The sequence below is a fragment of the Necator americanus genome, chromosome III, assembly GCF_031761385.1.
Source record: "Necator americanus strain Aroian chromosome III, whole genome shotgun sequence".
NCBI lineage: Eukaryota > Metazoa > Nematoda > Chromadorea > Rhabditida > Ancylostomatidae > Necator > Necator americanus.
In genome coordinates, this window is record NC_087373.1 from 1,559,377 (window position 1) to 1,573,282 (window position 13,906).

Genomic DNA, 13,906 nt, shown 5'->3' on the forward strand with positions numbered 1-13,906 from the left:
TTAAAAATCAATTGGTACTGGATATTCCCCAGTGAGACAAGCTGTGCAATGTCCGACGTCAAAATTTACGCGTCGTTCGATTCCGGACTGTACGGCCTGAAATATTCTTGTTGGCTGGCTCATCGTGTATCGTACAACAAAACTATCCAGTACCCTTAGCAATCCTTCTACCGACAAATACGCAACTGATGTTGCACCGATATGCTCGGTAATCTCGTCCAAACTTTTCGTACTAGCCATTAATTCTTCTGTAGTGGGTATGTTGATCCCCATAAAACACGGATACTTCACAGGTGCAGATGCGATTCGCAGATGAACATAAAAAAAGAAAAGAATAACAAAAGGCAAGTATTGATCGACGCAAACAGAAATTCCATACTCCCGCCTACCTCCTTCGCGCCAGCGTTCAGCAACATTTTGACGAGAATTTTCATAGTATTTCCACGAACTATTGAATCGTCAATTAGCACTATACGTTGGCCTTCGACATTCTTTCTGAGAACACCTAAAAACTGGCCCGTATTCTAAACGAGTGATCTATTGCCAGCCTTCTACACACATACCAAATTTTTTGTGAATCACTGATTGTCTCATGACATTGCTCGGTTGTATAAAGGATCGTCCAACGTAACTGTTTCGATGAAAACAGGGTTCATACGGTACTCCAGACTAAAAAAAAATAATTCTTTGAGCAAGCGTGTCGTTATTCTTTGGGCGAAAAAAAAAACCATGCACTTAGTTCGCTGGAGTTGCGACTATCTCTTGTTTCAAGTTCATTTATTCTTACTACTACAGTAATTTACTTGTAAATTTGTGGGTTTTTCTGTTGGAAACTGCGAAATGTTGACCTTACAACGAAGAGGATCATGATTCTGATTCGTACCTGAGCCGCGTATCCAATAGCTGCTGCTGTTGATGAATCAGGAACATTCGAGACAATGTCCGCGTCCACGTGCGCCTCAATGGCTAGGATTTTACCGCATTTCTGTCTGAACAAATTGATTAAGAACGGTTTTAGAACAGTTTTTTTTTGCTGTTGTCGTGAAACAACGAAATTAGTTGACCTCGAAATTGACAGGTCACATTTACCATTACTACTACATTGTTTTTCATTGAAGACACACTAACCTGACAGTTTGAATCTGTTGTCCTTCCATGATCGAGTCATTCCTAGCAAAATAGACATATTCGAAAATACAAGAAGCTTGTGGCGTTTGTGGTTTCATCTGAGGTTGAGAAAACTCAAACATTAATCGATAAGTACCCTTCTCAAAACACAAATATACTGAAGGTTATAACACAATTAGTAGTTTGCAATAATACCTTCTTTTAAAGTTTTTTTTTCTTTGTGTTAGCATTCTAGTGAATGGTTGCTTTTAGTTACGCAAACAGTTTGAGGCAATTATCGTCTCAATAATTGCGTATGGAAAAGGATCCTTACGCAAGAAAACGATACTGCTAGGAAAGTAATGGAGCATTGAAAAATATCATCACTAATAGAAAATGAAATAATTACTTTTTTTTCAGAAAATGTCTTATGATCATTACCTATTCTTACTTGTAGCATGCACGACTTTTAAGACATCTCACCTGGAAAACAGATCGTATGCCCTCGCTGGAAATCTCAACCATCTCTCCCGGTTCAACTTCCTTATCCAGCTTAGCCGTACCGGGAAGTGCGCATGACTCTGACGCCGCACAATACGCTACAGGTGTTGTGCTGGATTCTGAAAGGTCATGCAAACCATTTCTCCCAGTTCATGCAAACTGTACCGATCAGTTCCTGGGCTACGAATTCCACTCACGTGCCGGATCGTAAATGCTACCAACGCAAAGTGGTCTGTTGCCGTATGGATCTCGTATAGCGTATAGACGATCATATGTCATTACGAGTAAGGAATATGACATATTGATTGCCGACATTGTCACAGCAAGCTCCTGGAATCCTCAGTAGAAATGCCTTGATGCGTAACTAAGATTGAATCAAAGTAAATAATATATGATTGGAACATGAAAGGACGAAGAAAACCCTTGAAAAACTGAAATAAACAGCTCTCGAAATGGGTGATGACGCAAGAAAAACACAAACAAAAGTAATAGATTCTGTCGCATTGTTTTTCATAGTCCCGTGAATACATCCAATGGATCTACCGTAAACATCTCCGTGAGAGACAGCCACCCTAGTATAGCAGGGTCGAAACGACATGAAGCAAGCTGCGTAAGCGGATGCGTTCGAAGCGGCGCGGTGGAGATATCGGTTGGAACCGAAGTGGGACCTAAAGCGAGGAATGGTGTCACCAAGTGTACCCCTTAGATTCTAACCGTTACGCACCACCGTGGAGCGCTTCGAGCGCAGCTGCTTGCGCAACTACACTGTGCTTCATTTCGTCTCACACCTGACTATACGTCCTTAGGATCAAAACCCTACAGGTAAAATGATCCACTGACATACAAGTAAAACTGACAAAACAGTTTTAAGCGAATGTGAAATTAGAAAAAAAGGTCCTCATGGTAGAAATTCCGTATACTCACGGGAAAAACACTGTTTACAATCGCCTCAACTTTGTGCGCGTATGATATTTTTCACCATAAATCAACTCAGTTTTTTTTTTAACTCAAGCGCAGATACCTTCGATATGTCGCCCCAGTTTTCATCGTTTCGGCATTTGTAATTTAGTGCGATAGCCTTAGCCACCATCTGAGCTATTAACTCCGAATCGGTATCAGTAGACAGTCCAACGCCTTGATGTAGTGCCTGAAGACATATTAATTCAATGAATGAATGGATCCATGCAATCGCAGATCTCGATCCACTAATCTGTACGGCAATGATGTTGTGAAATTTGATCGAAATTTACTAACCTGACTCAGTTATTCTAATATATAACATATACATATAAAAGTAACACCAAATGCCCCAATTCTTTAAAAAGGAAACCGTAGTGTCCATGAAAATGATCATTTGTGGTTTTGACAAATTGAAAACTACACTATTGTTTACGGGTGAGATGGGTGCTGTGCGGGGAAATCTAATGTTATGGGTTGACCACGTTGCATTTCTCATATCACACCCTAATTGTTCCACCGTCAACTATAAAAGTTCATGGAGATTCGAGGCCGATATGGTTTTGATGGATACAGGTACCGAAGAAAACCCTATATCCAGAATTTCTCCTCTACGGGTTGTCTGGTTCTCTCAAAATTTAGATGAGAGAATCGAAATAAAGTCAGAAAATCCTTAATATTTTCCCATCTAAATTCCAAGAAGAAAAACTAAGAGGTCGCAAAAAACAGCAGCATAACTATTTTGTATGGCAAGCCTTCCTCTATAGAAAGCCGCCCAAGGTATTTCTCTTCGTCCTGTTATCACGAAATTATTTGCGATCATCCACACCTAACTATGTGTACAGGATAAAGGATAAAGAGGCATTGATCAATCCGCTTGGGATGCGCCCCCACGTTCACTTCAATGCAGAATCGTCTGAGGTTTACAAACGTTTCAAGTTTGTATACGTTTCAAGTTTGTATTTCTTTTCCAAAGATTTGGCACAGGTAGGTGTTGAACCTGCGTGGTCATATTGTCAGCACCTGTTGTACATCTTCAAAACAAAATGTTGATGCTTCAATGTCATTGTCCTACGCCTGAAACTAGTATTTTGTAATTTATGTAATCATTTAATATTCTTTAATGTAACATTTTGTAATGTATGTAATTATTGAGTGCTACGTAATATTTTGTCCTGGTTATCATTGTCGGGATGCAGTCACGCATTCGCAACAACTGATACACATCAGGTGTTGTCGGAGGCAGTCCGCTAACGAGAGGAAAGTCTCGCCTCCTCGACCATGCCACCCGGCTGGCACGAGCCCCTCTTTCCTCTTCTTCACTTTTGATATGTTATATGTATGTAGTAATTAATATGTGGGGTGGGTGCAGTGTAGAGGTTAGAGGTTCCGCTTCCTGCACGATCGATCGGAGGTTCGAATCAGCCCGAGTGCTCACCAAGCCTTTCATTCCTCCGGGGTCGATAAATTGATACCAGACTTGTCTGAAAGGATAAAAACACTGACTTGACACATCGGCTAGCCCGCAGAAGTCATTGTATAGGGCAGTTACACATTCGTGAACCTCGAACGATTCTGAATTGAAGTGAACGTGGGGGCGCATCCCAAGCGGATTGATTAACGCCAGAAACTTTATCCTTTATCCTTTACTAAATATGTATAGTAAACGTTTGAACTTCCCGTACATATCGAGTTTGTGATGGGCCCGTGTTACTGGATATCATGCTATGCTCGATTCGCTGCTGCCCCACCGCACACTCCCTTACGACCCGCTTCCTCCATGCCAGTTCCCCTCTTTATGACCCCCTTCCTTTGCGACTTCCTCCCTTTACGACCACCGATGAAAAGATCTCATCACACGCCTGATCCTGATCTTCATGGTAAAAATTTCGTATAGTTACATAGAAGGCGAGAGGAAAATGGTCAAAAACAGCGTAATACAAATGACTGAACGAGCGTAGGAACAGCACGACATCAATAATTACTTAGTGTATAATGAGGTAAGCACTAGCCAATGTGTTGCTGTTTGAGTTCACCTACCGTTAGGATCCTTTCTGTAGGATGATAAGACGCTTGAGAGAATAAATTACTAATGGCTTTGATTTTTTCAGGCTCTAACTAAGGCGAAAACGCCGAAACGTTAGCTGTTAATAAATATCAATACCAATCTTGGCCACAGCTCAAGCAAATCAATAAAAAAAGCTACTTAGGCAACACAAACACTTTAGCCACCTCTTTTCTTTTCTTCTTCGCATCCACCAATTCTCCATTATGGGCAATGGCTACTGTTCCTATCGCAGTGTAAACGACAAAAGGTTGTACGCAATTGATCGCTGGCCGTTTTCGCCCTGCAGTCGAGTACCGATTGTGGCCAATAATGATTCGGGATCCTGAAAAGTGCACATGCTCTCCTGCTTCAGCACTAAGAAAAGGGAGGTTTCTCATTGAAAAAAAGTCCTTTTAATGCTTACCATTTAGCTTGTTCAAGTTCTCCTCCACACAAAGATCACGGACCAATCCATGACCTTTAATGATCTCAAGGTGTTGCCGATCCACACCGTCTGAACCCACTAAACCCACAGATTCGGTTCCTCTGCAAGAAAATATTTCTAAAAACGTTGTACAATCAGCAGAACATTAGCGAAAGGCGGATTTTTGCCATCACATTTCTTGAGCCTTCATATTTCTTCCAGCTATTACATCCTCCAGACGAAATAAACAGGCATGAAAATTTGAAGTGTATATCAAATATTCTTCAGGAAATAGAGGAATCACCGCAAAATGGAAAGTTTGAAAAAAAAGTACATATTTTGAATAATTCTCGTTCGAAACAAAAACCGCTAAAAAAAAAGTTCGAAAGAAATAATATAGCAAATAGCAATAAGTCGAGAAGCAAAAAAAAATAAAAACATTTCCTGGAGTAAACTGCTACTTACGTCACCCTCATTTCAAATTTTTTCCGCTCGACGATCAACACAAATTGTTTGCAATGACTTTGTGCAATTACGGAATTCCGTAGAAACTGTATAAATCAACCGTACAATGCACAAAACCTGTGTTGAAGCGCTATCAGTCCATCTGCTGCCAGTATGGGAAGTGCATCATTTGCTTCGACGTCGTCTGCCTGCACGATCCCAAAAATCCCGCACATCCTGAAATTTACGGGTGTCGTCATCAAACGTGGAAATGTTCCTATGGTGAAAACATCTCCTGCACGGTAGAATCGAATGGTCGTCATATTCTCGAGAAAAATCAATATATTCTACAGAACAGATCAAGCACGGTTTCAAAACCTGAGGACGTAGTTGTAATCGGTAGAATACGGTACTTGGAATTGTAACGTTAAGAATGAGAATGAATGTTCGAGAGAAGCGACAGATTCCTCGAGAATCCTATACAACCAAAGGGCACGTTTATAGATGAGGGATAAGAAATGTACCCTGGTCACTTGATCTTTTGACCCCATCGGATGAACTGACCCCGAAAACACGTCAATCAAATACGCCCCAAATATATGACAGTGCTTTCCGAAATAATCCCCGGGGATTTTTTTCTGTATTAGAAATAAACTTCAGTACAAAAATCAAATGCAAATCAAAGGATCTCTGGTACAATCCACGTTTTATATTCCGCAGATTTCCTTGGTACAATAAAGTTGGAAAAAAAATCATTCGTGAGCTCCCAGCAACACAGTGCTCAATAAAAGGCGAAAAAATGTGATAAAATCCACAAACATTGTGAGAAATCCAAGTTAAGAAAAAGTCACTTTCAAGTTGAAACTTAGAAACTTGAGTTCAAAATAAAATATGCAATAAAACGAATTCGACTCGAAATTTTTTACTGGTATTAAAAATACAGTTTATTATTACGTGGTGTGGAAGATGATGTTCCATGCGCGAGAAACTTCTGAAGTAATTTCCGTTTGCTCCGCCCTCTTTGTAAGTTCACTTAATCGCCAAAAGTTCACATTCTTCATTGTAAAAATCGCATTAAAACACGATTGAAATATATAAACATACATAATAAAAAAATGATACATAAACATAGGTGAAATTTATGTAGAAGTTCGAACCGAAGATATAAAATCAAGCAGGAACCGTACTAATAGAGTACAGTTGCGATGCTTCGCGATGGGACCTCGCCACAGGCAACCATGTTTACATCATCACCACAATTGGAAAATTTGAGTCTTTGACAGATCTTTGACAGACAATCTTTGCGTGATGGTGGTCATTAGTCTGTCAATACCATATTGTGGTGGTTCTAAAAAACAGACTCTCTAATTTTTAGTGCTTTAAAAACTCAGACACTCGGGGAAAAAATCAAAGGAACATTTTGGTGTAGAAAAGGAAATAATTCATCCATAACATATTTGACATAACATATTCAAAATGTGAACCACACGTTGGAACCGTTAGTCTTGTAACTAACTTGCGTAATAAAATATGTAAAAACTCAATTTTGGTTAAAATTTTTTCACAATAACTTCGTTCTGCTATCAGCTACGACTGCGACAGCCTTTCGTATCTCACATTTAAAGGCATCACCCCGCGAATCTGAGGTGGTACGGATTTCAGGTGGAGTATTCTTAGGATCGTAGATTATGGAGAGGGAGGTGATTCCGTCCATTTCTTCCTAATTGCCGTAGAAAACGGCCCGGAGGATACGGCTTCGAGCGTTCCGGCGCACTATTTTCCACAAGGAGTTCGATTGGAGCGCGCCAGCCTTGTGCATGTGTGCATTTTCCGGCCGTATTTTACGGCAATTAGGAAGAAATGGGCGGAATCACCCCCTCTCCATAATCTACGATCCCGTATACGAATACTCCACCTAAAATCTGTACCACCTCAGATTCGTGGGATGATGCCTTTAATCCGCTCTCCCGAGTTTCTCTGCGGATAAGGTATAAATAATAGGATCGAAACGACATGAGGCATGGTGCAATTGCGTAAACGCAACGAGGCGTAGTGGCGGAGAAAGCGGTTGGGATCGCGGTGAGACCATCGCAAACTACAGCGTTTAGTGGTGCTAGCTAGGGTCCTCCCCGGATCATAGCCGTTACGTTCCACCGCACCACTTCGAGCGCAGCCGCTTACGCAACTGCACTGTGCTCCATGTCGTTTTGACGCTACTATAGTTTGCTTGCGATGGGAAAATGACATGCTACCATGTTGTCATCGTCTGTAATGCGTCTAAAGCGCAACCGGACAACTCGTCCACCTAGAATTTTTCGTGCTCAGCGAGGACTGGCGGCGGCTCCATTGACACATTGGGGAAAAAAATCTGCTACGTAATTTTCTAGTTCTATTTGTTCGATTTTCAATAAATTTCTCCATGATAATGATGCAATATCCGTGATTTTAAGTGGGACCCCACACGAAGTTGTTATTATCTCTACTCTTTGGTAAGATTTCGGCGAGTTCACCTTTTTCAATGCCTGAAAGTACGATATCGAAAGTCAGTTATTCGAACAGAAGTCTTATCAGCCGAACAAAACAAAAGTTCCACGTCTGCCTTTAAACCTGATAGTCAGGAGTGGAAATGTAAATCCTTATAATCAGGGGGACTTTTCCTGCCGCTGCAAGGCACCCGGGGTGAAATGGCTGCCGCAATAAGTGTTAGGGAATTCTTCAAGCGCAAAAGTATTGGATTTATTTAATGTAGCAAGCAACTTATCAGGCCAATTATTCGATGGTAACGAAATTTGGAGTGAAATATTTACATGTTGTTGAGTTCAAAGTGTTGCCAACCTCCACCTTAGTTCTGTTTAGCAACACATGTTTAAAGGACATAAGGGACATATTTAAAGGGCGACAGCAGAGCCACAAAAGGAAAATGAGATATTAAATGACAAAAACACGAAGAGATGAATGTGTCTGTGTCAAAACCGCAGAGAACTGACAATGCTAGGTACGATAGCGCCTTAATCATTTGACCTTATTTATTCCAGAACCTTCCTACGTTCCCATAGGCAAAATATAAACCTCTTTAATATCGATAAACGACTAGACCGACAATAGAAAAAGCAAAGAATGCAAAAAACTTCGGGAAGTCGAAAAATTGATGGTAAAACCTCTGGAAAGTGAATGATGAGTGCAATGTTTTTGTCTTCCATTGCAGAAAAGTATATTTTGAAAGAAAAATGCTTGAGATGGGTCCAGTCCAGAAAATATTAGAAAAACCTAGTGAAAAGAAAGCAAATAGAAAATAACGTTTGGCAAATCGTCCTGGGAACGAGGGTGCGCTCGATCAGAGTAGATCATTATATCGATCAGACATGATGATATACGATCAGTTGTTGTTTCTTTGTTGTTGTGTAGTTTTTTCAGGATAAGTTTTTTTCGTGCTACTTTAAAAAAAATCTGGACATCCTGTTCTAATATAAATCCTTACTCATGAAGAAATCTTAGCAGTTTGTTTCTAGAATATTCTATTCAAACATTTTTAAAGAAATCCAATGTGATCGTATTATTTTGATTTTTTTCTGATTTTAACGTCATCTTCACGGTCCTTTTCTGCAGTTTTAAATAAATGTTGAGATTTTTTCAGATTCCGTCGATTTTTTCTTCCTGAACTAAGGACTGTTAACCGACTTTTGCTGTTTGATTGATTGTATTTTATGATCTTTTTTTTTCGACGGACCGGAAGAGGCGGCCAGTTATTCCATTATGATCAAAAATTTTACTCATTACATGAATAATTCCTCTGTTTTGAAACTTTCTAGAAAGAAACAGAAGTGCTTCACTTGATGCTTCCCTCGAAAGAAAGAGGATTATTGATCCTTGAGTGTTGATCTAGAGCATTAACGGTGAAACACGTCGTGCACGGATGGCCGAGTGGTCTAAGGCGCCAGACTCAAGCGTTAGCTTGTCGCGAGTGTAGCGGCATAGTTGGGCATTCTGGTACTCGTAAGGGTGCGTGGGTTCAAATCCCACTCCGTGCAAACATTTTGCTTTCGGTATTCCACAACAAAGAAAGTGTTGTTTTTCAACTCGTTTTCATCTTCATACAAAAATACTTGGAACTAAGTAAGTAATCTACTTTCAATGAAGAGTTCCCATCCGAAATTATGCCAAGAACAAGAGAACTTATCACTTTCAGGATTAGAGTAGCGTTATTCGAAGTGAATATTTATTATTGTTTACATTTTAGAGTCATGCCAACTATCGACAATTTTTTTTTTGTTATGGAGGAGAATGTTGGTTAGTCTCATTTCAATCCACTCATCCAGAAACTCGTTTGGTGCGTAGTTAAACCGCACGATGAGTCCCCTAACCATATTTTCACAGATACTAGGTACGTTCTGGTCGTGATAAATTCCAAACTCTGCTACCACGGTGCTACAGTAATCGTTTATATGCGTAGAGTGACTTTTTGAAATTAATTTAAGGTCGTAGAAATCATTCTAGCCATTCATAGCAACACAGTTAAAGTAACAAAAATAGATAAACTCTTACAAGACTGCTCATTTAAGACCTACTACCCTATTCTATGTTATTGTGGACGATTCTATTATGGCCTGGATTCACTGGCTGTTGTCGAAAAGAAAAACGTCCGGTGATTAATTCGGTGAGTGACGCCGTATGGGATTTGGGTGCGAGTCGCTAGCGATTACTGGGATTACGGTTCCTGGATACTGGTTCCGCCCAATACCGTACACGCAATTCGTATTGGGTAGAATCACTAACTGTACACCAATGATATATGATATTTCTGATTAAAATGATGAAATATGAGTGGGAGAGCGACCAAAGGAAACTTCGGGGAAAATGTACTTGGGGGGGACTCATAAGTGGCCTCATTTGTGGAAACTCTATCTTCCATTTTTTTCTCTTAGTAACTTTAGCTTGCATGTCATAGATCCTCTAAAACTAACGCTTAGGTTTTAAGGTCCCTAATTTAGTTATTTACTTCGAGAATCAAGAACTTTGACTGACCCCCCCCCCCCCCCCCCCCCCCCCCAAACCCCCCAAACCCAAAAAAGGAAAAAATTTTAAATATTAAATAGGGATTATGGAAAGGTTGGTGATTCTGTCCATTTCTTCCTAATCCCCGTAAAAAACGGCCCAAAAGATGCGGCGCGTGCACATGGCTGGCGCGCTCCAATCGAACTCGTGGTAGAAAATAGCGAGCGAGAGCGCTCGAAGGCGTATCTTCCAGGCCGTTTTTTAACGGCAATTAGGAAGAAAGGGACGAAATCACCCACCTCTCCATAATCTACGATCCCGTATACGAATACTCCACCTGAAATCCATATCACCTCAGATTCGTGGGGTGATGCCTTTAACCGACATTTCCAAGGTTTGAGCACCAAATCAAGTAGTGGCTACAGTATCAACAACGAGAATCATGTTATCACACTCCCAAGAAACAAACAAGCCACCGTTTCCGTTCCGTTGCGTCCTGCGCTCCACATATCGCGTCACAGAGGGGAACTACGTTGCAGCCGCATACGCATAACCATGGTGCGACATGCAGACCAGAACCTCTACGGAAAACTAAGCGATTTCATGGAAGATTTAGCTAACACTATTTCAAACAAAAAAAAACTTTCATTTTCAGGCAGAACAAAAAACAGCTAATGAGGTGCGTTATTCGTGTTTCTAATATTCAATGATTTTTCTTCTGGGGGATTCTCCTTGCAGTTTTATTCGAGTTTTCAGGCAACGAAGGCTTCAAAGGTTGAGGGGAATTCAACAGAATCGCTGGAAAAAAGCAGCAATAAAGTTAGCAAGCAAGTTACGGTGCCCGGCATCGTCAGCAGTCCTAATGCAAAGAGTGGTGAAGGAACACGAAACAATCCGATTGTAATGCCAACTCAGCTGAGCTCATTGCCATACGAGTCCATCACAAGTCAAAATAACAAGGATTCAACCGAGTTCAATGGGAACAGCAGCTCCAGGTAGGTGTCGGTCCTTGCAATAAGACGCTAGGTTGTTCTATTCGTTGCTACAATAAAGACAGCATATCAAGGAATTGACGGCGTTGAGATCTCTCCACGAAAAAATAGGATTAGGGACGTAGATCATGAGTACGAGCGTGATAACTCTCTATTCACCCTAATCGTCCTGAAAAACTGGCTGGTTTTAGCTGTACTCGTAAAAGTCGTAAAAAAACGGCATGGAAGACTCCGCTTTTCAGGACGATTTCAGTTGGAACCAGGCGCCACCCTTCTGCACGCGCCGCGTCCACGTGCGAGCGGTCGATGAATGATGAGATCTCCTCACCAGCCTATTCAAGTAATACCATTGAATAGGCATCTGAAGGATATAAAGCGTGGTCAGAGTGGAACGTTCCAACGTATGTAGGAAACGTATGTAGGAGAAGTGCCGTCCCCACCTCGAAAAATACGAAAATTAAGGAGAAATGAGCGAAACCTTCCCGGATCTTGCAATCTACAACCCCGTCTCCAGGATTTCCTGCGGATTCCCTCACCACGTCAGAATCGTGGCGTGCTGCCACGGTTGGATTGTGGGCAGCTGTGGACGCATAAAGGAGCGAAAATCCAAGGATCCATGAATAAAGACTTATAGATAGTTGTAGATGGGTGTAAAACTCATAAATGAGGTTCGAAAGAGTGCGACAGCCGAGAGAATTGACTGTAATTGAGAACAGGAGCGAGTATGAAATAGGTAAGAGTAAAAAAGTGGGTTCAATCTCGTTCAAACTCAGTCAGGTGTAGGCAACATTAGGTATTTTAAAAATCTCCACTGAGCACGAGGACGAACACGACTGAATTATCTTTATTTGAAAAGGAAAGCTACGAAAGATGGAAGAAGTCGCGAAGAGGACGCTACAGAAGAGACACAAGTTGCAACTGAGTTAGACAACCAGGTAGGTTTACCCATATCACTTTGACTTTCGTATCCGAGATACACGATAAAAGAGACATCCCACCACTAACTCACCCTTTTTTCAGGTGGACCTGAATGACTTCATCCTGAAAGCGGCCGAAAATCAGATCGTTGTCCATCCAAGCCTTGTGAAGAAAAAGGGCAATATTGACGCGTCCATGGTAAGAAGCCGATAACTTTAAAGGCATCCCCCCACGAATCAGACGTGGTATGGGTTTCCGAGGACCAGAGACTATACGGGGGCGAAGATTGCAAAAACGAGTGGGATCTCGCTCATCTCTCCCTGCATCACTGCAAACAGACCGCTTTGGAATGCGGTTTCTTACGACGTCCTCTATTCCAACGCGCCTCCCTTGCCTCCTGCCTCCGCCTGGGATTCGTCGAGAATACATTCGGACGCCCCGATCGGCAATTCATTTCATTTCACGAATCGCAAGCGGGGGCGGGCGCAAGGCTCGCGCGTTGCAATAGAGGATGTCCTGAGGAACCGCATTCTGAAGCTGTCCGTTTACAGTGATGCAGAGAGAGATGAGCAAGGTCCCACCCGCCTTTGCAATCTACGCCCCCTTATAGTCTTTGGCTCTCAGGAATCCACACCACGTCAGATTCGTGGACTGATGCCTTTAAGATAGCAAATGCGTGGTTAACGGAAAGAGTTTGAGATGAGAGGAGGGAAGGGTCTTCAAACGAACGGCGCTCCCGGCAAAGAATGGGGCGAACGAAAACATGCAACTGTTAAAACAAAGAATTTCATAGCTGTTGGAAACCACTGAAAGCACCAACACATGCAAATCCAACATTATAAAGAAGTGAATCCAGCTAAGACACAGATTTTCTTCAAGGCGCAATAAACGTTCAGACCCTAGTGTCCAAGATTGCAGTAACCTTTTCAGTGAGACCACTGGGAGTAAAAAACAGATGATCCGACTTAGATCGTACATCTTCATAAAATATGGGGAAAATTCAATTACGGGCATAGTAGCGTACAAAAATGAGAAAATCAGCAAATTTTTGTCTTTCAATTAAGTTCCGCAGTAGAACAAAAGAAGAAATCATGGAGTTGGAGGCAGCGATGAAGTCTGATCATGAGTCAGAACTTGAGAAGGACATCCAGAAAGAGATGAGCAAGCAGAAACCTAAGGTACGATTTGTAACATTTTTCGCATCCTGTCATTCAAACGCGCTTCAGACACAACACCCTTAATTTTCACAATTTCCAGATCAAATGGGGTGATTCAAAATGTGTTGTTTTCGAAACGAGCACACAGTTAACGTACGATGACGACGAAGTGATTGAGGAACCTGATTTGTACGAGTAATTGGTGCTAGTCACTCTTTTTAAAATTAATTTCTGTATTTCTACCTGTTGGCAGCATGAAAAAAATTTCTAGAAATGACGATATTCAATGTGATTTGGATAATGTTTGATCGAATAAATGTTAGTTAATGTGTGTTGTTGAGAAGAATTGACATCTTAGCGGAATTGG

At 41.4% G+C, this 13,906-nt stretch overlaps 2 protein-coding genes across 3 annotated transcripts; one reads left to right on the forward strand and one right to left on the reverse strand.

The window, feature by feature from the left end:
• Nucleotides 1-5,716, reverse strand: RB195_008310 (uncharacterized protein; the record flags this gene model as incomplete). Of its 2 annotated transcripts, none has more annotated exons than XM_064194744.1 (12): nt 1-96; nt 154-285; nt 390-505; nt 564-669; nt 884-989; nt 1,129-1,226; nt 1,591-1,727; nt 1,806-1,938; nt 2,630-2,755; nt 4,798-4,955; nt 5,037-5,158; nt 5,619-5,716. In XM_064194744.1, 12 exons carry the CDS (start codon nt 5,714-5,716, stop codon nt 1-3), a joined length of 1,428 nt encoding a protein of 475 aa, XP_064045889.1. The 2 variants fall into 2 exon arrangements, with proteins under 2 accessions (XP_064045889.1, XP_064045890.1); XM_064194745.1 differs by having other exon boundaries at nt 884-985; nt 1,125-1,226.
• Nucleotides 5,717-9,827: 4,111 nt separating this feature from the next.
• Nucleotides 9,828-13,738, forward strand: RB195_008311 (uncharacterized protein; the record flags this gene model as incomplete). Its single annotated transcript, XM_064194746.1, has 8 exons — nt 9,828-9,861; nt 10,040-10,134; nt 11,128-11,151; nt 11,229-11,467; nt 12,321-12,399; nt 12,485-12,580; nt 13,447-13,560; nt 13,640-13,738. 8 exons carry the CDS (start codon nt 9,828-9,830, stop codon nt 13,736-13,738), a joined length of 780 nt encoding a protein of 259 aa, XP_064045891.1.
• Between the last annotated feature and the right edge of the window lie 168 nt (nt 13,739-13,906).